Source organism: Vanacampus margaritifer, chromosome 19 (assembly GCF_051991255.1).
Source record: "Vanacampus margaritifer isolate UIUO_Vmar chromosome 19, RoL_Vmar_1.0, whole genome shotgun sequence".
NCBI lineage: Eukaryota > Metazoa > Chordata > Actinopteri > Syngnathiformes > Syngnathidae > Vanacampus > Vanacampus margaritifer.
Genome location: NC_135450.1, coordinates 3,269,069 through 3,291,992, shown reverse-complemented (window position 1 = coordinate 3,291,992; position 22,924 = coordinate 3,269,069). Strand labels below are relative to the sequence as shown.

The following is a 22,924-nucleotide window of genomic DNA, read 5'->3' as shown; positions in this document are numbered from 1 at the left end:
ATGTAAAAGGAAAAAAGATCAACTTCATGATAGCAGAATGTAGAATCTTATAAAAACATGAGAAAGTCTTACCTTTTTTGGGGGGGGGGGGTAGTTTTTCAGCTTTTATATACAGTAAATGTAATCATAGCCCTTCCATATACTCCATTTTACAGTTGGATCAAAGCAATGGTAAACTTAGATTGATAAAAAAAAGACATTGACACAATTATAGTGTCGCATCTGGTTTACTTTCCCTTTCAATATACTGGCCCAAACAGAAAGAATTTTGAAAGGCTTTGCTTGGTAAAATAAGGATAAGGACAAGACTCAAACAATGACTAAAATATGCTTTCACTTGATTAGTTAATTTAACATGAAAACAGGTTATAAAAACTGCATCATATTAATAGCATAATATTAATATAAATTGTTCAAAAAGTAAATATTACTTTGGGAGAATACATTTCTTCTTTATTTACCTAATAAAGGTGAGTGGTTGGATGTCTGAGAGGGCTGTAGGAAGCTCTGACTATTCTGCAGGAGACATAAAATGGCCTCCTCATCAACAATAGCCTCCTCTGGGATTGTACCTCTACTGCTCACAAATTCTACGGAAACAGATGAAAATCACAGTTAGCACCTCAGAAGCATTCAATATTACAAAGCAACGAGAGCTCCAACCTTGCAGTGCATTGTGACCATATGAGGGCAACAGTGAGGCCTAAATAAGTGGAAATTGCAACGTAAAATTGCAAGTGTGGGAGTGAGTTCAATATTTTTTCTGAAAATCTCATATTGTATTCTGTTCTGTTCTGTATACTGCTACAATGAACGAGAAATGTCTGTTACATTTTAGAACAAGATTATGACCCATGACAAGCTTCAAAGGATCCACAATACCTGGTAAACACTTAAAATTTTAGAACAACTGAAGGTCATGAATATATTTAATAAGCAAGGTCTACCATGTGACTTTAACACTTTCACAAAGTACATATGGCTCTTTGAAATAAAAAATAAAAATTTGATTTGTTGTCGTTTTTTTAAAGGGAAAATGTGCATTGATCTTTACCTGGCTCAGAGTCCCTGTGCACCTCCACAACTGAAGCAGGTGTACACTGCTCTTCCTCTGGTGTCAAATGGAGAGACGAATGCAAGGTGAGATCACGGAAAGAATCTCCATCACCAACAGGGGAGGCCGGAGTCCTGAAAAGTAAGAGAATTTCCAATTAGTGCATCTCAAGTGAGCATTAAAAAGACACAGAAATAACACCAGTAGTCCTGTAGCATCGGCTGCTATATAATGGATAAAGTAAAGGACTGTTTGTTGGTGCTCATGCAGTCACACTTGAGGTATTTGTGTACATATGCAGTGGTGGTGAGTGTAAATTTAAGTGACTGACCACACAGGTGTGGAGAGCAAGTGAGGCATATCTTATACCATAATTGTGTGTGTGTGTGTGTGTGTGTGTGTGTGTGTGCGTGTGTGTGTGTACAGCTTAAGTGGTGTGTGACAAGCTTTGTGTTTGAGACGTAATATGAATGGGCCAGCAAACAACTGGGCTTTGCATTCATCTGACTGCCTAGCAACTCACCACAGCAAAGTTAGAAACATATTTTGAATAAGTAGAATCAAGGAAATAAATCATTAAAAATGGTGACATTTAACATTAAGTTGCTTCTCCAGTGTGTGGCATGACAAGAGTACCTAAATGAGATGTTACCTCAGTCTCATTATCATTCAAGTGCTGGCGAGCCTCATGAGGAAACTGCTCCCAATAGTCTGTGAATGTGCTGCTGTGACTGTCTCTTAATTAGTCATCTTAATGACTTTAAAACGTGTCAAGGGATGAAGTCTGCCAGGTGTCAAGAGATTACTGCAGTGATTAACATGTTCCGCTATCAAGCCACACCTCTTCATGTCTGAGAATAATGACTGTTTATTACTTTTCTCAGTCCTGACACTTCACCGGTAAAGATGTGATAATGATGATGCCTCCTCCAGTTGACGTACGTTGCCATCCTCTCAATTAGGGATGTTTGATACAAGACGCGTATTTAGCCCAAAGTGAACAATAGCACCCCCAAAACTTTAGAGTAGAGATATATTTTTACTGTATGTTTTTTTAACAAGCTAGAAAACGATATAGTATGTATATAAACCATAGAGTTTAAAAGTAATATTTAAACAACAAAAATACAGTACAGCTATTTATTTATTTTTTATTTATTTTTTGTGGTTGTACTCATGCTACTTGGTAGGTAGGTAGTTAGCTAAAGTTTTCCTCAAAGCTGCTAGGGAACGTTGCAGGTGGGCAGACTGAAGGCTTATGCCCATCACTGTCATTTTTGAGTGGAATGAGAGAAACAAATGTTAATATTAATGTCTCTACTGTGCTGCTATTGGCTAGCTTACTAATGTGTGTGCGTGCGTGCGTGCATGTGTGTATCTGCACAGAATAAAATGTACCCTGATGGAGTACGATTGTTGACATAAGATTGTTTTTCAGTGTCCAAAAGCCACATTTTGAAGTGCATTTTTATTTATATATTTGTGTTAAAGACAAGATGTAAAAAAGCAGAGACAAACAGTGCTAAAGTCAATTTTGTTTTGTTTAAATGTTTTATATTGTGTCTGCACTTCACCCATACGCAGACTTGTACATGCAATATTATTATTTTGCAGAGTCAAGCGCATTTATTTTTTAATGTGTATGTTTATGTAAACATTCTTTTTCTAACATAGTACAGACACGCAACATATAGTCAGGAAACAAGTCCACGGTCCATTTGTATTCTCACTATAAACTGTTGGTAGCTGGTTTACTCCAGAAACAAAGGAGCTGTTGTATCAAAAAGAGTATCCCATAAATTAGAGTTAGGATATGTTTATATTTTACTATTACAGTCCTTTTCTCCTTTGCATAATGTTTATTAGATTTAGTTTACTCACTGACTTCCCGTGCAATTTTTGGAGCAGGAAGTACCCCAAAACAACATCACTACACTAAATTGCTATGGTCACAGACGACTTATAGCCTATCGCAGCTGACTGGGCAACATGGGAGGTATACCATGGACAGGTTTGCCAGCAAAGAAGACTGATTAAAGGAAAGGTGCAACTTACACATCAAACTTATTTTCCTTCACAATCTCCTTGAATCTTTTCATGAAGATTTGCTCACTCTCAGTTGAAGTGACAAATGCACGGTCTGGAAAACAGGAAAAACAAATTAAACTGGTTGTTTATCCGGAACTTATATTCTTAATCATACGTAAAATCAATTTTAGTCAAATACTGGAAAGTGGATGAAAGAAAGTACGTTTTATTTATAACACCACCTTTCTGGTAACAACTTGCTGACCTTGCGATTCTGGGGTTTCAATCTGAGAGTCCTTGTTCTTTTCTCTTCTCCGCTGCTTCTCATCCTCCCAGATTGCTTGTAGGCCGGGGTTCCTTCCAATTTGATCTGAAGAAATGACAGCACACCAAATAATGAACGCAAGGAACAACAAACTTTGTTGTTGTTCCTTGCGTTTTCGTGGAAAAAGCAGAAGAGCCGTGTTGGCACTACTGGCTTATCTTGGCCTGGGCCTTTCTATGTGGAGATTGCATGTTCTTCTTGTGATTGCAAGACTTCTGAAGACTTAATTGCAAGATCAGATGTCAGCAGTACATGATTATCAAAACAGCTGCAACGGTGAACTCAATGGTGGTGGTATGTTACATACCTGTGAGTGTATTTACAGGAAGTACCTCTTATGCCTATCTAAAGTCACAGAAATATTGGCATTCTAAAATTCCCCGTTAAGATATTTAAACTTTTACTAAAGTCTTGCTTTCTGGTACTTGTTGTCTATCACTATATCTTAGTTCTATCATCAACTGGTGGTCAGTCTTGGGTGTACAATGCCTCTGGGGCAGGTTTCAACTTCCCTATGATCCTGAACATAAGGATAAATAGCAGAAAATGGTTGGGTAGGGAAAAAATGAGTCAGACAAGAACTAAATACTTTCAGCAAAACACTCTTTTTTTTTTTCAAACATCCAAAAGGATGACCTCTAGTTCCTTCTACTTTAGCAAAGGGGACATTTTAATCTCTTTTGATTTTCCTGAGCATCCTTACTGTCAATCTCGAGACGGTTGAGAACATCTACAGCAACAGCATCAACCTCCAGCTCACAGGTGCTCTGCCTCTCCACCTCATTCAGGACTAAAGAGCTGCAGACAAACAGGAAGAACTTAGCATCATAAGATGAGGTCTCAAATACAACAGACATACAGGTAGATATCTTAAGTTACACTGAGTTTATAGTTGCTGTTTCATTTCAGTTGAAGCCAGGTGCAGTAGTGGTTAGCACATCTGCATCATAGTCAAGAGGTCCTGAGTACAGATCTCCGTGTAGGGAATTTGCACATTCTCCCTGTGCTGTCAAGGTTTTCTCTGAGTACTCTGGCTTTCTCCCATATTCCAAACATGCATGAATCATAGGATTACTAAAGACTCAAAATTGTGCATATGAGTAAACGTGAGTTGTTTGGCTATATGTGCCCTCCAATTAATAGATGACCAGTGCAGGGTGTACCCTGCCTCTCGCTCAAACTCAGCTGGAATAGGCTCAGGTAGCTCACCCGTGACTCGAATACCTGTCGCACACAGAGCGACACAGCTAAATGCGAGTGGAGTGGACCATCGCAAAAAACACACACACAAAAAATACAGTTGGAAACTAACACCGACACCTCAAGCGGAAATTCCATTTTCATCAATGCTCAGAAAATGCCCTAGGCAACCAAACAAAAACAAAATATCCATTAAAAAAAAAAACTACCGGCAAGCAAGCGCAACAGTTTTATAGCCTAAATTTGTGATTTGTCAAAAAACATGTTAAATAGGCTTTTCCATGTTAAATTCAACCCACCCCCCCCCCCACCCAAGAAAAGAAATCTCCCATGGTTAGTTCGCCATTACAGCATCTGACGCTGATTTATAATTCCTGTAAGATTGTGGTAACGTGTGGATTATAACCAATTTTAATGGTAACAAGATGGGAAACTAGTGACTCATTCTCCCAAAAAGTTTATATATTTTTAAAAGCGCAGACAAGAAGTAAACAGGTCAAAAAGGAAAAAAAAATTGCAGTGGAAATAAATAGCAAACAAATGCGCTTAGATGGTGGTTCCAAAATAGAACCTAAATCTCTTGGGTACTTATTCGTAAAGCAGATGCGTGGTAGATACTAGATAGGACTCACCAGGGAATGGCGTTCTCCTCCCAGCGGACAAAGGTGCCCCCAAAGGTGCTGCAGTTGAGTTTGGACGTGCACGGGCTCTTACAGGGAGTGTTGCTGGAATGAGCGCTGGGGGTCTGCTGGTCTGGGTCTGCTGGCACATCCTCTGAAAGTGTAGCAAGTTTGATATTTATTTAGGCTTAAGAATAAATGGTAGCAGTCGCTAAATGCTGCACAAGTTTGAATGTGATGTGTTCAGTCTGAACACAGCCACATCCCAGGCGTGGTTACTATTTTCCTCACACTTTGAAAAAAAAATGCATTATTACCAACGGACTTCAAAAAACTGCTGCAATGTTGAAGAGGACTGCACAAATTTTCCTCATGCGACAAGAGAGACTACGTATGTAACGACGGCTGTTGACTTTTCTGGGAGGCTACTGTTTAACTATCCGTGTTCGGCGTTGTTTGGGAAAAAAACTTTTATCTGTGTTGAAGGAATTTAAAAGTTGTTGTTCTTAAAATCCACCCATGTGACCTCTTTCCTTGCAAATATCCACCAATGTTACAATGTGGAAACCACGGCTAATAAAACGAAGCAGACAATACCGTATATGTCCATATTTGTTTTTATGGCTAAATGTAGTTGTTGCGGCTTTTAATCAGGTGTACTTTGTAGTCCGGAAATTATGGCAGTCTCCTTTGCATTTATTTTAAACTGCATGTAATCAGTCTGGCCCCTTTCATCATTCCTTCACTTGGTCCCACATTAAGAACTGCAGCTTTGGAATTTGAGGGTCAAAGTAGGTGAACTGTTGTACCCATTTGTTTTTATATGATTTATATGAAGTATTGCAGTTCTTTGCTGCATGGCATATTGGAACTCTTTTTCCATTCATGCATTAGAGGGTTGGGGTCGTGTGCGAACCCAAATTCCATCAGGGACAAGGCAAGTGATATTTTTAACAATACAACGTCACTAAAATCAAAAGGTGGAATTCCCTTACATAGCATGTAGGCGCTTACTGGGATGGCACAAAAAGAAGACTTATTAACAAAAATGCTGGTGCGAGATTCAGAAAGAGGCCCATATTTTGCTTTTTGCAGACTCCGTAAGAACCCATTTTCTGCGACAGTGCCTATTAAACAAAACCGCAATGGCAAAAAGCAGTAACACGTGAAAAGTAATGTGCCCATGGAAAGTAAGGCCAAGAATGTCTGATACAGAAATGAAAAGCGCACAAAGACCTTGGACCAGGCTTCCAGTAATTGCTATCTGGAAATTAATGAGTGAATAGCAAAGTCCTTGGATATTAATAGATAAAAAGGAGGTTCAGAATATCTTCTGAATCGCTCAAGAACATGTAATAAATCATGAAAAAAAAGGTCAGAGAAACAAGAACCTGATCTGCTGAGATTTCAGAAAGATAATAGCTCCTGAGCATGTTAAAAGGGATTTTCCAAGGCCAGTTCAAATTGACGCCATATGCGTATTAATTTAAGACAGATTTGGATGAGGTTTGACAATTACAGCTTCTGACCATGCAGACACACATTAAATTCCTATCAGAATACATTTGACAGAGATGTTTCTTTCAGAGTTTTGGAAATTTTAAATGATACAAAGAGGATTGTCTAGTCAAGTTTATTTGTAATAGCCCTTAATCACAAAAGAGTCTCAAAGGGTTTTCCAAGGCCACAGTTGACAACATCATCCCCTGATCTAAATCACCACTTAATTTGCTTTGGGAATGATTTGAGAATGCAAAACATCAGACAATGAGATGAGCACAGTAATGTTTCTTTCTGTTCAAGCAACACTACTAATAAAGGTTATCTGGAGAAAAACACACACACACCCTGACCCTTGCTCCCTACCTTTGTCTTTGCGGCCACGGAACTTAACTGCTGCAAGGTTAAGCAGGTTCATGCCATACAGGTTGTAGTCGATGAAAAGCTGCAACAGGTATGGGATGTGGCCCTCATGTGGCTGGTAAACCTTGTTCATCACTGCTCCACTCTGCAACAGCTCACAAACTCTGTCAGAAACAGAATGTTTAAAAGCTTATTGGAGCAAAAACACAACACTATTATAAGAACCTTTATTACTGTATAAACTCTTGGCACAGAGAGAATGCTGTTGTTTACAATGTCTTATCATTTTGTATAATTCACATATACTGGCTAGTATACTTAACACAGGGACATGTGTGGTTTGTTGTTCCCAATACTTATGATGTTATTTTCCAACAAGTCTATTGTTATGTCATAAAAAGTAAAAACCCCTCAAGGTCAAAGCAGGGCTGATCAAAAAAACACATTTGCAAAGTCTTACATCACTGATGTGGGATGCAGGGCTTGACAATTACTTTACTCACAGTTACAGGCCATTGTGGCTACAAGTAGTTGTTTCCCCAGAGTTAATAGCCACCCAGCATTTTCACTAATTTGTAATTGGAAATAAGAGGGTGTGCGCACCTTGCAGGTCCAATTGCTTGTGTTGTTTGTCAGTGTATATTTGATCTGTTCGTTACCACTGCAGTCACATAGGCAGATATGTGTATTTAAATGTTTACTACTGAACACTCTTAATTGTGAGATTGTGAGTGTGAATGATTGTTTGTCTGTGTACTGTGCCCTGCGTTTGGCTGTCAACCAGTTCAGGGTGTACCCTTCCTACTGTCTGAAGACAGCCGGGACAGGCTCCAACACGCCTGCGACCCTCGTGAGGATAAGCAGTCAAGATAATGGGTAGATATTCCTGGAGGATAGGTACTATATGGATCAGGCTGAACCACAAATAGGAAAAAATCCACTATAATGAAGCCCATTGAAATCCATTTGGGGGAAACAAAAACAAACTCCAGGTTTTTTACAAAAAATTGGGGAAAATGGAGGCAGATGACACAAAAACCCCATACTAAAAAAAATTTGTACAACTGAATATATATAGCAAGTGACTAGTTGCTCCTAGATTTCTGGTGCGATACACACCATTCCCAACCCTCATATATGCCATTCACTTATCACATGGCCTGTAAACTTACCTTTTTACCATCTGAGGATTGTACAAATAGATCTTCATAAAGTGCTTCTCCTTGGAGTGATATCCATAGAAAGGCCTGGAAGAAAGCATATTCCCAGCGTTTACTGATTAAAGTTCAATTTCATAGGAGGGCTGGGCGATATGGCCACAAAAATAACATCGATTTTTTTTAGCCATTCACGATGATTACTGGGGATAGACCGATATGGTTATTTCAGGGCCGATACCGATACAAATTATTAGTAGTCAAGGACGCCGATAACAGATATAATACAAACTCCAGCTCTTAAATTTGTTGAATTTTTAAGCATGTTTATTGAGTAACTTTAAGAAATCGTAAAATATTGGAGTTTAAAAACAATACATCTTAGCCAATAGACATCTTTGTTTTAAAATTCTAACAAAAAGTTCAGAGATCTCCCGAGGGCAGTAGCATGTCTTAAAAAGTTAAATAAAACCCTAAACAAGTATATAGCTCCCTATTGTTTTCTACAGTAAATAAAGTTTTCCAAAATTTTTAAATATCTTTAAGTATTCAAATTTGACTTATCTTAGTTATAATTTCAAACAAAAACAGAAGGTGCAGAAAGTTCCCAGGGTCAACAGCATCTCTTGTAAAGTTAGCAGAAAATTTAAATAAATATTTTCCTGAAATGGATACATTTTTAAAAGTTTTGACATAAACTTAACATTCATAGTTTGTGCTTAAATGCCACAATTAGTTGGTAGCTGTTGTAAACCACCCATTCAGCATTGGGCAAAATAATAAACAAAAACATTTGGATGGAACTGAATATAAGTTTTTATAACAGTTTTTAATAATCCAGAAGCCAAAATTTGATTTAACGATTTAGCAAATTTTCAACAATTCAGTTTTTAAAATGACGATTAATCAAATTTATTTGATTGCCCAGCCCTATTTCATAGTGTTATTTGGCAGAACAAGTGAAAGAAGCATTTGGGTACTTACATGCCAGAAACCAGCACCACCTTGAAGATGTGCTGGACGTCGGAAGCAGGATTTCCCATGGCAACATTGAGTGCTCTGTCAATGCTGAAGGCCACCAGATGCATGTATAGGTCCGGTTGCTGTCCATGACCATCGTATGGAATGTAGATGTACGGAAAAACTCCATGAAGATGGAGACATGTCTTCTGACCTGCAATGTGACATAATGATCATCATTGTGTGATTAGTATCAAGTATTTGATTAAATAGAAGACAGGCAAAAATGTCAATATCAAAAATGCTTACAAGCACCCTCCCTGTATGACGCAATTATGGTATTAACAGATGCAAATCCACTAATTTTGAACTTTAATATGGTGAGTGATTGTAGCCTTCCATCAAACACCTCGCAGAAAGAGAAAATGTGATTATCCCACATTTATACCCAGTAAAGAATATTCAGAGTGAAAGCAACAACTATGGTGGAGGAGCATTAGCAAGGTTTTGGGGTTTATCAAATGGATTGAGAAAGAAATTATGTTAGTTGGTACAGAGGGAAGAAGAGATGGGATTCGGAACATGACTCCCTCATAAACATTGCTGAGGAGTCACACGGGGGTGAGCTGTGTAACAGACGCTGCACTATTGATCCTATTCCTGCTGCAGTGCATAGTATGGTCAGAGGTATATTATGTTAATTTCTTTCTTTCTTTTTTCACACAGCACGAGTCCAGTGTCGAAATTAAAACAATATGCTGCGCATGAGGAGGTGCAAAGAAATGAAGCTATTCCTTTTTCAGCTCACGGTTCTGTGATAGCTGGCAGACAGACAACAGGGGGCAGTGCTGAGCATCAGCTTGACTCTTCCAGACTTGTCTATACATGTTTGCCTCCTTAGCTTAGCCATCACTTACTGAAGTGATTGGTGCACTTAAGATGAACCAGTGCAATTGATATGCTCTGGGAAATCAATTTGAAAATGCCAGTTTACATGGCCAGTGTATCCGAGTACTGTATATAGTGAGTTCTGTTCTTATTTAGAATGATCATCATGTTCAGCTCAATCCAACTGTTGATTAAACAAAACAAGGAGAAACTTATCATTTACAATGTATCATTGTCTTCATATCAATCATCTGTTACATCACATGACATAGCCCGTTACTGTCAACATCAAAGAGGTGTAAAACTAGTTACAAACATTAGCTTTCTGCATTAGTGACAAGAAGCCCATTAGCATACATTTGACTGTAAAGAAAGGGAGAAAGGCTAGGTCAGCAAAGCTGGCACCATTCATCTCATCCATTGCTTAAGTTCCAATAACACGATAGCTGCCAGTGGGTGGTTGTATGATCCATCTATAAGTGACGCTCATTCTAAATACATCCTGGTCAATCTAAGTGAAGGACGGCTCTCAAATTACAATGAAGGGATAATTCTGGCAGAACCAAGACTTTGATTACCCTAACAAGAAAAGGATAAATGGAACCTTTTTTTCTGTACAGTATTAAGACCGCCTGTGTAAAGGGAAAAAACAGACACCAGAAAACTGTCTACCCTTAAATTCACCCACTGCTTCCAAATGGATTCAATTCTGCCCTACGCTGATTTTATCTCACGGAGAAGCTGAATGGGAGGGGAATCAGTTGGTGTTTGAATAAGAGCAGAAGAGGGCTCAACTTTATTACACAAATTATATTGGCCTGTTCTGTGTATGCGTGTGCGTGTCTGGCTGCTTGGAACAGTGACAGATGAATCCCCCCTCTCTCCACTAGTTCATTTTTGGTTTCTGGAATACATTCAGCTCAGCTGTTATGAGTTGTGAAGCACACTAAGATTGGTTGATAAACAGGGTTAAAATGACACATGAACTAAGGATGTGACTGTGAGAAATAATGTTCGACGTGTAATATATGTAATTTTGTTGATGGAGCAATCTGCATCGGCCAACTGTGTGAACTTGCATTTGGAACACAGCAATGTTCCACTTTGATGAGTTCTTGTGAAAGCCATAACAAAATTTTTGTCAAATTGTTACACTGTTGAATGGAAATAAACGTATTTTGCAATCTAAAAACACTTTTTCATTGTTGGTGGTAGTGTATTACAGAAGTAAATCACTATTTAGATGTTTGTGGCATCATTCATGGACAAAAAGAAGTGTACAATTCACTGGAGTGCATGAAATAACATCGTTTCACAAAAAGCTGTTTTTCTCCGTTTTTTGTTTCAAAACAGAGAATTTCGGTGAAACTAACCATTTTCTATTGTTGATTACTGAAAAAGGGAATAGGGTAGAAACAAACTTTTTTCTGATGAAAGATGAGAGTTCAATCTTTCATTTGGTAGTATGTGTGTTTCCATAGTCCAAACACAAAATTTTCTGTGGACCTTGAAAGATCAGTCAAAATGCTTAAATCGGCTGGCACTGGCGGCATCCCTTTTCTGAAAACGTCTGGCAGTCAAAGAGTTAAGAGCCCCCTAGACACCCCCATAAAAAAAAGTGACTAGCGTGTTTAATTCCTGCTAACAGTCAATAGGTGGAATAATTTTCCATGACAGGGAATGAGCCTGGTGGAAGGCATTATAGAATCACTTGTGTTGAACATTTTACAGAACACAAAAAAAGACATAGTAGCCATTATACTAAATCAGCGGGGGTGTATGGGTGGGGAGGGGGGTCTGTAATCGATATGTTGGAAACTCTTGATCCGGGGGTATGTGCTTCCAAACTGTAAACACGCCTCACCTGTGAAATGTGGCGTTACTCACAGAATTATTGACTGGCCAAGCCATGCAGTTTGACAGCTATTAAATGTTTAGTTTGTATAAAAAATAAAAATAAAAAAATTTAAAATAAAAAATGTAAGTAATCAGTAATCATACAAATGCACCCTTAGGCAAAAGCGACTATTCCGTCTGAGTCAAATTCCACAGTGGCAAATGGAAATATGTTCAAATGTCAAGCAATACCCACAGAGCACAAACCTCAACACCAAAATCACAGAGTAAATCACAAGGAGGAAAGTGTGAGTGTACAGAATGGTTAGGAACGTCCTGTCCTGTCTTCTGAAAGAAGACATGCAGATGGCGGTGAATTTCTAGCTGGGCAGCCAAAATTCAAAGCAGGAACATTCAAGTTAACAATTAGTTAAATATTTTTCAGGACACACAACTCACTGCTTAGTTCTACTTTGATCGACACTGCCTAAAAATTAAATCAACTTTCATAAAATAGTAGTGAACCCCCCCACCACCGATTCACTATTCAGAAATAAAAACATTTGCATTTTTTTGTTTTATTTTTTGTGAAGCCTATTCTCCGCAATTTGCAGAAAAATTGTATAATTTAGCCTGGATTGTTAGCAGGCGTGACATAGCGTCCTCTTCACCTAATCTATATGTTTTTGCTATGCTGAGTGACAATTAAAAAGCTCAATTTGTCAGCGTAGTCTTGTCAGGTTTGCATCAATTTGGTACTACACATTTCATCCTTCCTCCCAAAGACCTTAAGATACTAAACTTCTTGTGAATTTCACTACAAAGCTAAAGGTTGCAATGCCAAAGAGATGTGAATGACCCCGGATATGGGTGCAATGATTGTCATCCTGACCTGTTCAAAACTCAATTGGAATGACTGTGACCACATCAGCTGCAATGACATTTTATGCTTATTGGTTAAGCTGTGCCGAGAAATTCTGTCCATAAATGAACGGAATCTGAGTTATGTCCACCATGAGCAAGTTTACAGTTGAGTTTTTTGCCAGTATATTAGCCATAAAACAAATCTAATGAAGATATAAAAAGGGTAATACCAGTATTTTCAAACGGTTAAATATCATATGTGACACACCATGGACTCACTGCACACCAAAATCAATAATGACACGGATAAGATAAGTTGTCAAAACAAACAAAAAAAGAGTCAGCATGTCGCAGAGATTAGTTTTGCGATATTGACAAAAATAGATCAGGTGTATTGGTATTGGTGATATATGGGTGATTACAGTAAATTCTGGACTATAAGCCGCTACTTTTTTCACATGCATTCGACCGTGCAGCTAATACAAAGGTGCAGCTTATCCACCAGATCACAAGGGGGCGCACTATAAAGGAAGCGCAAGAGCATCAGGCAGAGCAAAACAAACCAAGTGAGCCAAATACAGTAGGAGAGACAGAACGACAGTGAGACAATTTGCGCCCTCATTATGGAAAAGAAAGCGGGAACCCGGTGCGGTAACATTAAAACACCTGCGGCTTACAGTCGGGTGCGGCTTATATGTGTAACAAACTCGCGTATTCCCCAAATTTAGCTAGTGCGCCTTATAGTCCAGAAATGACTGTAGTAGATAGACAATGTGCATCATGAGCCAAGTTAGCCAACATGTTTTTAGTCTACTTGGCACATCTTGGGAAACCTGCCTCAAACTAACCAATAATTATTTGCCTCTAATATTTCACAAGTGATTTATTTAAATGCACAGAAAAACCAATAAAAGTGGAAACATACTGTAATGTTACCCTCCAGCACAAAATTACGCACATACCCTCACCGATGTAAGAAAGGCAATTGAACTAAAATGGCAAATTTGCCCGTTTCTGACGTCGTATCAGAGATTGAACACTGCCAACAATGACCAAAGTGAGGGTGTAACACCCAAACTCACTACAAAAGCCCCTTTGTGTTAACATTTTCACTGGCATGCTAATGTTGCCACCCGTCAAAGACTGGATTTAAATTGCAGGTTATGTCTGTATTTCTAAATTACTATTTACAGCACCAACACTTCTATGCAGTAATAAATAAATAAATATGACTTCTAAATGGTACAGTTCTGCCAGAGTAGGCTCTTCCCAAAGGGACTCCAAGCCATAAAATACCCTTTCCAAGGCCACAGATCACACGAGTCCTGTTTCCATCGCAGGGGCTTTGGGGGTAAATTTATGAGGCCAGCCCGGTATGTGCATGTCCCCACTGCAGAAGCCACCCCCACAGGACCACTTATACCGAACGGAGGTCCTTCTCAAGGGTACCGGTGGCGGTAGGTACTCCGCTGGCCTCGAAAAGCTCTCAGTTGGGCTCCGGCGCCGATTGGCTTAACGTTTTAATTAGTATAAAAATATCTTACCCTTCATATCCATTGTGATAACGACATGCATTCTCGGCTAAGTATTCTTCCACCAAAAGAAATCTCCGAATAATGCTTTGCTTATTTTCTTTCCACGCACTGCTAGCGTTTTCAAATTTTTCATCCTGACGGCGTAACCTATCACTCAAACCATCCATCCACGCCATACACACAAAAATAAAAAGCAGAAAAAACAGCAATTGCCTTTTTAAAAAAATATATATTTTGAGAGCTCAGTATTGTTCATTTGGTAATTTTACCGATTTAACATGTCATCATCATTGTCCCTTGGCGCTGCCGTGGCCTGGGGGCCCTGGGGGGTTGTGCTTGCTCTGTCCTGGCCGGGGTCGACGGCTCCCCTCTTTGGTGGAGGTTTTCATGCATGCCAGATCCACCACACCAGCATCTATCGAAATTCAAACACAATCTGCTTTTTCCTCTAGTCGTTGAATCGGTGGAGGCTGATGTCTGTGGATCTCACTCTGCTTCATCTATCCTTATTTCCTTTCCTCAGTCTCTCATTTGGTCTCTTGAGGTCTCCCTAATTTGTTGGAATTTAGATGTTTCTGGGGTTGGTGAAAGAGTCTGGTTGGTAACCCGGTGGGTAGTAGGTCATGTCTGGTCGGTACTGGATTTCACGTTCCTTTCTTTGATCCTTCCTCGGGTCTCCTGACAACCTCACGACTCTAGCTGGATTCTGAAGTATTCGGTTTAGGTGAACGGTATGGGATTTTTAATAGGTTTTAGGTGAACTAATGAGTACACACTCACACGCACGCACACACTCACGCACATACAAAATAAAAGTTATAAAAAAATAAATACAAAAAAAAAGGAAATGCCTTACGTTTTCCTTATTCCTCGTTGCTGTTGTTTTGTTTTTTGCGACGAGCTTGGGTGACATCATGGGAGAAACTGTGGCATGGCGATACGTGTTGATCGATACTCATGAGGTCGCGAAACTGGGTCGTACTCTGCAGTGGAGACATAGCCACGGGAGGACGGTTCCTGTGTAAGTCCCTACCCTCCTCCCTATACCCGAACTTCTTGAAGTGGAAACGGGGCTATGGACTTTCTGGGCGAAACTCGCAGACATGCAAGCAATAACCCTTTTAAAACCCAAATATTGGCAATATTCGGGTTTTGAAAGGCCATGTAAACACGCGCAATAACCCAAATATTCTCTTATTCGAGTTTCTAAAAACCCGAATAAGCGCCTTGGATACCCCTTTCATAACAGGATTACTGGTTCATATAAACGCAATCGGAATATCTTGAATCAACGGAGCATTGCTTTTCGTAGTGCGCATGCTCACAACCTCTTCTTAGTCTCCTTTTCCTCTTCTTGGCTTATTTGCATTTGCAAGGAATCTTGGTCTTTGTAGTAACAACTTGTTATGTGCAACGCCGTCTTACACGGGCCTTGCTTAAATACATTGATTTCTCCGCATTTTCACTTTATATTGTGCCTCTATGGCGAACACGCCACAGTTTGTGACACGTTAACTATTCATGCGAGACAGACGCGACATCACTCATAATTAGGGCTGGGCAATAAATCGAATTAATTAGATACATCGTCATTTTAAAAATCTAATCTTTGAAAATTTGCTAAATCGTGAAATCGAGTTTTATCTTCTGACTTATTAAAAGCTGTTGTTCTTATGTTCTGTTACATCCAAATGTTATTGTGAGTTGTAATTTTGCACAAGTGTCAGAATGCTGGATGGGTGGTTTACAAGACATGTTTACAATAATAGCTACCAACTACTTAATTGTGGCATTTAAGCACAAACTATGAATGTTAAGTTTATGTTATAACTGATTTTGAATCAGTATACATTATTGTTGTCTGAACATTTTGCACAGGAATCATTTTTGAATAAATGAAACCTTTAAATAAATAATTATTGATTTTATTATATTAAAATCGATTAAAATTGTAATCGTCCTGCATGACTGCAAAAATTGAAATTTTATTTTTTGGCTATATAGCCCAGCCCTACTCGTAATGCTTAAACAATGTTTATCTCCAGCTTGCAGTGTTCAACAATACACGTCCATGTAGGAACATTAGATGACACTCACATAGTTCCGCTTTATCCAAACGAAGTAAGTCTGTGCTTCTGGCGTGTACAGAACCGCACTTCTGGAGGGAGTTGGAAACCGAGTACTTTAGCGTTGTGACATGACTATAATGTATTTTATTGACCATTTAAAGTTAGAAGCGGAAATGACGTCTATTTCTGCCATGATGGTGTCCGTTCTACACCCCCTTACATCGGGTTATTCCAAACGCTATGTACACGGGGGTAACTCTTGTTATTCCGATTGTTCCAGAAGCCCGAATTATGACCATAATCTGAATATTGCTTGCATGTAAACGTAGTCACTGACAGGCAATAAAAAGAGTGAAAAGAAAACAATGGACCAAAATAGTCAGGGGGAAAGCAATGGCATTTATCTCTGCATGGACAGCAACAGACGAGTGACTGTAGTGTAAATGAGAGACGAGCAGTAGAATTTAGCTGGAGGGGGAGGAAGCCCAAGCACTGAGAGACACGAGCAGTCCATTCAGTGAGAGTGAAAATTAGAGTGTTCACAGGAAAAAACCCTATGAACTTGGAACGCATCATTTCCATTTTACCTCAGCTGAACTTCTCGGAGCAGACAAAGAAGAGAGGGGAGACATGAAAAGAAAGTTGTTTGACCAGAGCACTGTGCATAAATATGTGACACATCAGAGTAGGACATTTAGGCCAAGCAGTGCCCACGGGCACAAGATGGACAAACACAAGAGTGTTTGTGTTCATTAGTGGTGGGACGGTGTCATACTTATTTTAATATGGACCACATTGTATACATCAGCGGTGGGCAACTGGCGGCCCACGGGCCGCATGCAGGTGGGATTTGCAAAGGAGTCTACTGCCAAGTACACTTTAGTGTGCCATTGGTGGAACACATACAGCTTTTAACTGTGGCTTGATGCTGTACTGCACGAGCAGGGCGTTTTGAAAAATGTGCGGCGCAAAATTAATTCCACAGTTAAGACATATTCTCAACGAACTACGGGTAACATAAACAAACGTAAATTATGATTGCCAAGCAGTAAACAAACATCAGCTGTTATTTATTTTCTTCACAAGAAGCATCAGTCCGTTTAAAGTGCATGAGGTGTTTTCCGTGTCCTCCAAAAACATGAACAAATTTAGCACCGTTACTAGCATTGCAAACGCTTGTAATAATCTCAGGGGAAAAAAACGCAAAATAGCCAGGAACAACCCAAGATAAACCCCGTAATGAAAATTTTCGGTCCCTGTAGGTTACACTCGACCTCCTCACTTTGCTAATTCTCTGCGTTCTGATAAAGAGCAGCGATTGGGTTTACATTGGGTTAGCATCAAGCTACTCTCGCTAGCTTTGCTGCTCATTAATGACCATTGACAGCTAGCTGTGATGCATTATTTCACCAGATACCGAGCGTAACGCTGCCTGATATGAATAACAGCAAAAAATGAGAACTTAGAAGCGCTTCCATTATGGGAACTTGATTTGCAGTCCATGGATTTAAGCGGTTCAGAAAATGGATGGATGGAGATCTGTCAAACTTGATGAATACAATTGCAAGCGCACACAGAGAGCAAGAGAGAGAACAGCAACAGAGAACCCCACCTCCCCGCACGCACAGTCAAAGGCACAGAGGAAGACACTAAATTGCTGCTGAGTGATTGAGAGTGGTTCTTGACTGCATTCCTCAAGGAAGGAATAGCTTTAATTCCAACAATCAGTTTTGACAAACACATCCAAAATAGGGATGCACAATAATGCTATTTTCAACCAATACCGATAAACCAATGCTTCCGAGTCCTACTATGAGTCTAACATTGAAACATTGTTTAAAGCGCCATGAAGCTGAATTTTACTGATATCTCTGCTTCAAAGACAATGAGTAACTCATTTTGAGTTTGCCAAAACAAAACAGTCACGTTTTAAAAATGCAACAAAAAACTGCGAGGGTAACATTTTGGGAAGTGTTGTGGAATTTTCAGTAGTTAGACGAGATGAATAAAACAGTATGGAAAACTATTTGTCTTTTGGGTTTCTTTACATTTGAAGCATCAAATATACACAAGTCTTACAGAGAAGTCTACAAGGAGTGATCTGTGAGAGCGTGCACAGTAAATTATCATGGGGAGATTTGTTAGGAGAAATGGAGGGTCAGCTAGACAGGAAAGCATGCAGTCTGTTTCGAGCAGACTTATCAGTCAAGGTCACTTCGATATTGCTTCATGTACAAGAAGTGAAAAGCCCATTGTTAAAGAAAATACAAGTGTCCACAATACAGTATAAACTTAAGTTAATGTGTGTTAAATAGTTAATTTCCATAACAGGACAGTAAAGAAAGCCCACACTGGCGACTGCCAGGTCGCCATGATGCATCTTCTGTGAACACGAGGTCGTGCGCATTATGACGTCACAAATATGTGACACTACCGTAGGAGAAGGAAGGGGTTGAGGAGTTGGGCACAACTTGAGCAACCACCACAACAGATGGACCAACACGGCATGTCTATTATTATTAATGGCGGATTTCTTTATTATCCGGTTTATCTGTGTGACGTCAAATTGGTCGATAATTATCGACAGATTTTTTTATTATCTGGTTTATCTCTATTAAGTCAAATTGGTCTATAATTGCTGATAATTATCGGCCACCAATATTATTGTGTATTCTTAATCCAAAATTCTGTACTGTATCTTCCAAGTGACCAGTAGGGATAGCCTGTTAAGCAGCAAGTGTAACAGTGCACAAGCAAGCTGAACTGAACGCAAATGCACAGAAACGCACAACAGCTATGCTATTTTTAGCAGACAATCCCCTCCCATTTTGTAATTAGCCTACCCTCACACTGACTGTACACTGCAATGGAATTAAAAATTTATCAAAACAGACCCTTTGGTCTGCACTGCAGTCTCAGTCTAAAAGTGGTGCGTGGACGCCAGTCTGGCTGTGCAGTGTTGTTTATTTTAAAGGAAAAGGTGTGACCATATTTGCAGATAATGGGGATTATTTTGGTTTATCTACATAGCAACATAGCAAAGCAGAATACTGTACAAGTGTTCAACCTATTACAGCAGTAATGTTGAACTTTTCTCAGCGTGCTGAAGTCGTTCATTCCATTGTGTACAAGGACTCCATCTGCCTTGAAACATAGAACTCTAGTGGAGGAAGCAAGGGTAAGTACTAAGTAGTCACACTCATGGAGCTTGGGAGATAAAAGATTGTCCCTTGCCTCTGTACATTGATGTTGCAGGAAGCCCACAGAACTGAGCTGATACACACAGAGCCATACTGCAATCTTACTTGAACAATCAGAGGCAACACCAGTTGCACGTAGCAGTAGTGGTGCCTTGAGATGCACGTGACCCAATTCGCGAGTTTTGGGAGACGGAATTTTTTTCCCTTGGGCTTGAGTGTTCAAACTTGAGACAAGAACGCTGTAAGGTGGCAGGCATCAAACTCAACTCATCTCAATCCACAATAGTAGCACTAGGGGCTGCCAGGATTTGATGCTCAATGTTCATTTTGGTCTATGCTGCAAGTCGCCTAAAGAAAAAAGAAGAGAGAACAATCGTAGTTTGGGTTTTGGAGACACCTGATTTAAACCATGCCCACATTTTTTTTTGCCTCCCTGCCCCTAAAAGAATCGGTACTGAGAATCGTTTGCAACTGGAATCAAAATGAGGACACAAAATTGGAAAATTTTATTTAAACGATCGCCTTTCCGACAACTAGTGGCATTTTTTTAATTATGTCTACAGCACTGAAATTATTTGATAATGCTAACAGTACCACTACAATAAGATGACTCCCAAAAAACTTGGATACATGAGGAGTAGCTGACCAACTACAAGTAACAATACAGTACAAGATGGTTTAAAAACTCACCATGACTTACCATGATAACCACAAGAAGCTTGTCTCCAACAGAAGTCGATCATACATAATTCATGTTGTAAACCAAACCCCATTACAGTAATTTCTGGACTATAAGGCGCACCCGACCATAAGCCGTGCTAGCTAAATTTGGGGAATACTGGAGTTTGTTACACATGAAAGCCGCACCCGACTATAAGCCGCGGGTGTTTTAATGTTACCGCACCCGGTTCCCGCTACTTTCTTTTCCATGATGAGGGCGCAAATTGTCTCGCTCTCGTTCTGTCTCTCCTACTGTATTTGGGCTCGCATGGTTTGTTTTGCTCTGCCTGACATTCTTGCGCTTCTTTTACAGTGCGCCCCCTAGTGATCTGATGGATACGCCACACCTTTGTATTAGCCGCAGGGTCGAATGCAAGTGAAAAAAGTAGTGGCTTATAGTCCAGAAATTACAGTACATGGCAGTGGGTTACCTTTTTAAATTGTACATTCCCCCATTCAACACCAAAATGTAACCAACCTAACGATCACAAATGCTGTTTAGTCAATGTGTGTAAACAAGTATTTATTTGTGTATCTTTGTTACAAGCTACCATCCACTCCCATATCAAAACTATCCAAACAGACAATAGAATTACAAAATAATAATATTATCACATTATTTTATTTTGCTCGCTATACTTAACATATTTAGCTGTTTTTCTATAATTGGGTGATCTTGCTTATGTTTCCGTTATTTGGGGGGAATCTTTGTACAGGTTATTGTTATATGACTAGATGGACTGCATTGACGATGACTCCCCTCCGACATGAAGCCGGGCCACAAATCCAGGCACAAAACTGTCACAGGATAAGGATTAGCGGTTTAATGCAGAGTAAAGTTGTTTTGGGGAAACTGCTGCTTGCTACAAGGCCTTCCTCTGAATCTCATCTGATCAAACAGATCAGAGTAAAGAACACTACTGTAAATCAAAGTGTGAGGTTTAAAAATCCAAATGGATCTCCTCAAAACCATGTGCTAACAACAAAGTAATTTCATACAAGTGGAGTAGTTCGCGAATGTAAATGAACCAGAAAAACTAAACAGTTAAGGGGACAATGTCCATCCTAATGAGTGGGGGAGTCCTTTTGAAACTTCCTATTATCCTATTACTGGGTCCATGAGGAATTCCTTTAGATGGCATTAAAAGTTCCCCTGGGGAGAGCTAAACCTGGGGTGAAAGGGGCCCTCCACTTCATTCCTCTCTCTGCTGGTCATTCACTTCCTCTCACTCTCTTGTCCCACACGTTTGAACAACAAAAACAGGCTTAGAAAGCTCTTCTATAAATCTGAACCAAGCAGGACACCAAGAGATCCAAGAAGTTAAATACACCTTCATCAGCAATTCTTTGCCGTGTGAGGAAAGGCCAAATTTTACTGTTTTAATTTTCCATTCATTTCAGATGCAGGTGTGTATGTACACAGCATGCTCTGACAGGCCACACACACGTTAGAGATAGCTTTATAAAAAAAAAATTAAAAAAGAGAGGACGCAGGCATTGAATTACACAGAGCTGAGTGACTGGTGGGAGTGCTCACGGCTTAGGTCATGGAAGGACAGGCAGTACGAGGTCTGGGATTGCAGCCAAAGCCACGTGGTGCAGAGCAGATGCACCAGCGAGAGAGCACAGATGACATAAAAGTTGACATAAAAGTAAGAGCTTATGTGTTCAAAATCTCAGCTCCAGGCCCCTTTGAAAAGAAAACGGAGAAATACTGCAAAGACACAAAGTCAATGCATTTCAGACAGTACCAACAAATGTATTTCTAAAACTAAATAAATAAATAAAAACACAGACTCTGATGTTATGTTGACACGCCAGGGGATCATGCAGTACACAAACAGACGTGTCACTACATCATTCTAACAACCTGATCAGTCTGATTCAAAACAGCAAAACAACAGTGAAATGTTTAAACTTGTGCGGTTGGTCTGTGTATTTAATCAGTGAAGGCCTTGCATCATCTCATGAAAGACTGGCGCCCATTTTAAAAACGCACCACATTGGGGAATGCACTGTAATTCAGGCCGGATCAGAGTGGCACGCAGATGTAGCAACAAACTGTGCCTCATTTTCTTTATATGACAAATCCAAAATCTACAGTGGAAAAAAATTAATAAATCAGTATGCGAACTAACTAATTTCAAGCAGTCTCTAAATGCAGTGGCAACGAATCTTTGTGCGTCCGCCTCAGGTTGTTGCCATAGTGACAATAAGCCAACATGTAGTGCCTTACACACATATGTGTGTTGAAAATTAAATAAAAAGAGGAATAGCTAAGTGTAGTCCTATTCATTCAAATTTAAGATGATTAGTTTACATGCACAGTTTGCATTAGGAGGAGTACAGCGTACCTCAATGTGAGCACCACAATAACAACAACACAACAATAAATTTCTGTTCTACAGAGCGTGCGTGTATAAACTCTTCAGGTAAGCACAACTCTATGTATTGCATGGTCAAGTCTTTTGGTTTTGTTGTGTGCTGAAGACAAAAGTTCTTAATCTCAGTTTTTATTTCATGGCATTTACATCCATATGAAGACGAAATTGACCATGGTGCCGTTCCAATACATTTTGGAGGGGACTATATCTGTGAAAACAGC

The 22,924-nt window shown here is 39.6% G+C and overlaps 1 protein-coding gene across 2 annotated transcripts in view; it reads right to left on the bottom strand.

Moving 5' to 3' along the window:
- Positions 1-22,924, bottom strand: part of rev3l (REV3 like, DNA directed polymerase zeta catalytic subunit) — a 48,130-nt gene that overhangs the window by 22,228 nt on the left and 2,978 nt on the right. For both annotated transcript variants that reach the window (XM_077552206.1, XM_077552207.1), the window contains 9 exons: positions 9,232-9,421; positions 8,263-8,337; positions 7,094-7,254; positions 5,240-5,381; positions 4,111-4,205; positions 3,348-3,452; positions 3,110-3,194; positions 1,055-1,188; positions 462-590 (listed from right to left, as the gene is read on the bottom strand). In XM_077552206.1, the coding sequence (XP_077408332.1) occupies positions 462-590; positions 1,055-1,188; positions 3,110-3,194; positions 3,348-3,452; positions 4,111-4,205; positions 5,240-5,381; positions 7,094-7,254; positions 8,263-8,337; positions 9,232-9,421 (1,116 nt within the window). The remainder of the gene's footprint in view (positions 1-461; positions 591-1,054; positions 1,189-3,109; positions 3,195-3,347; positions 3,453-4,110; positions 4,206-5,239; positions 5,382-7,093; positions 7,255-8,262; positions 8,338-9,231; positions 9,422-22,924) is intronic.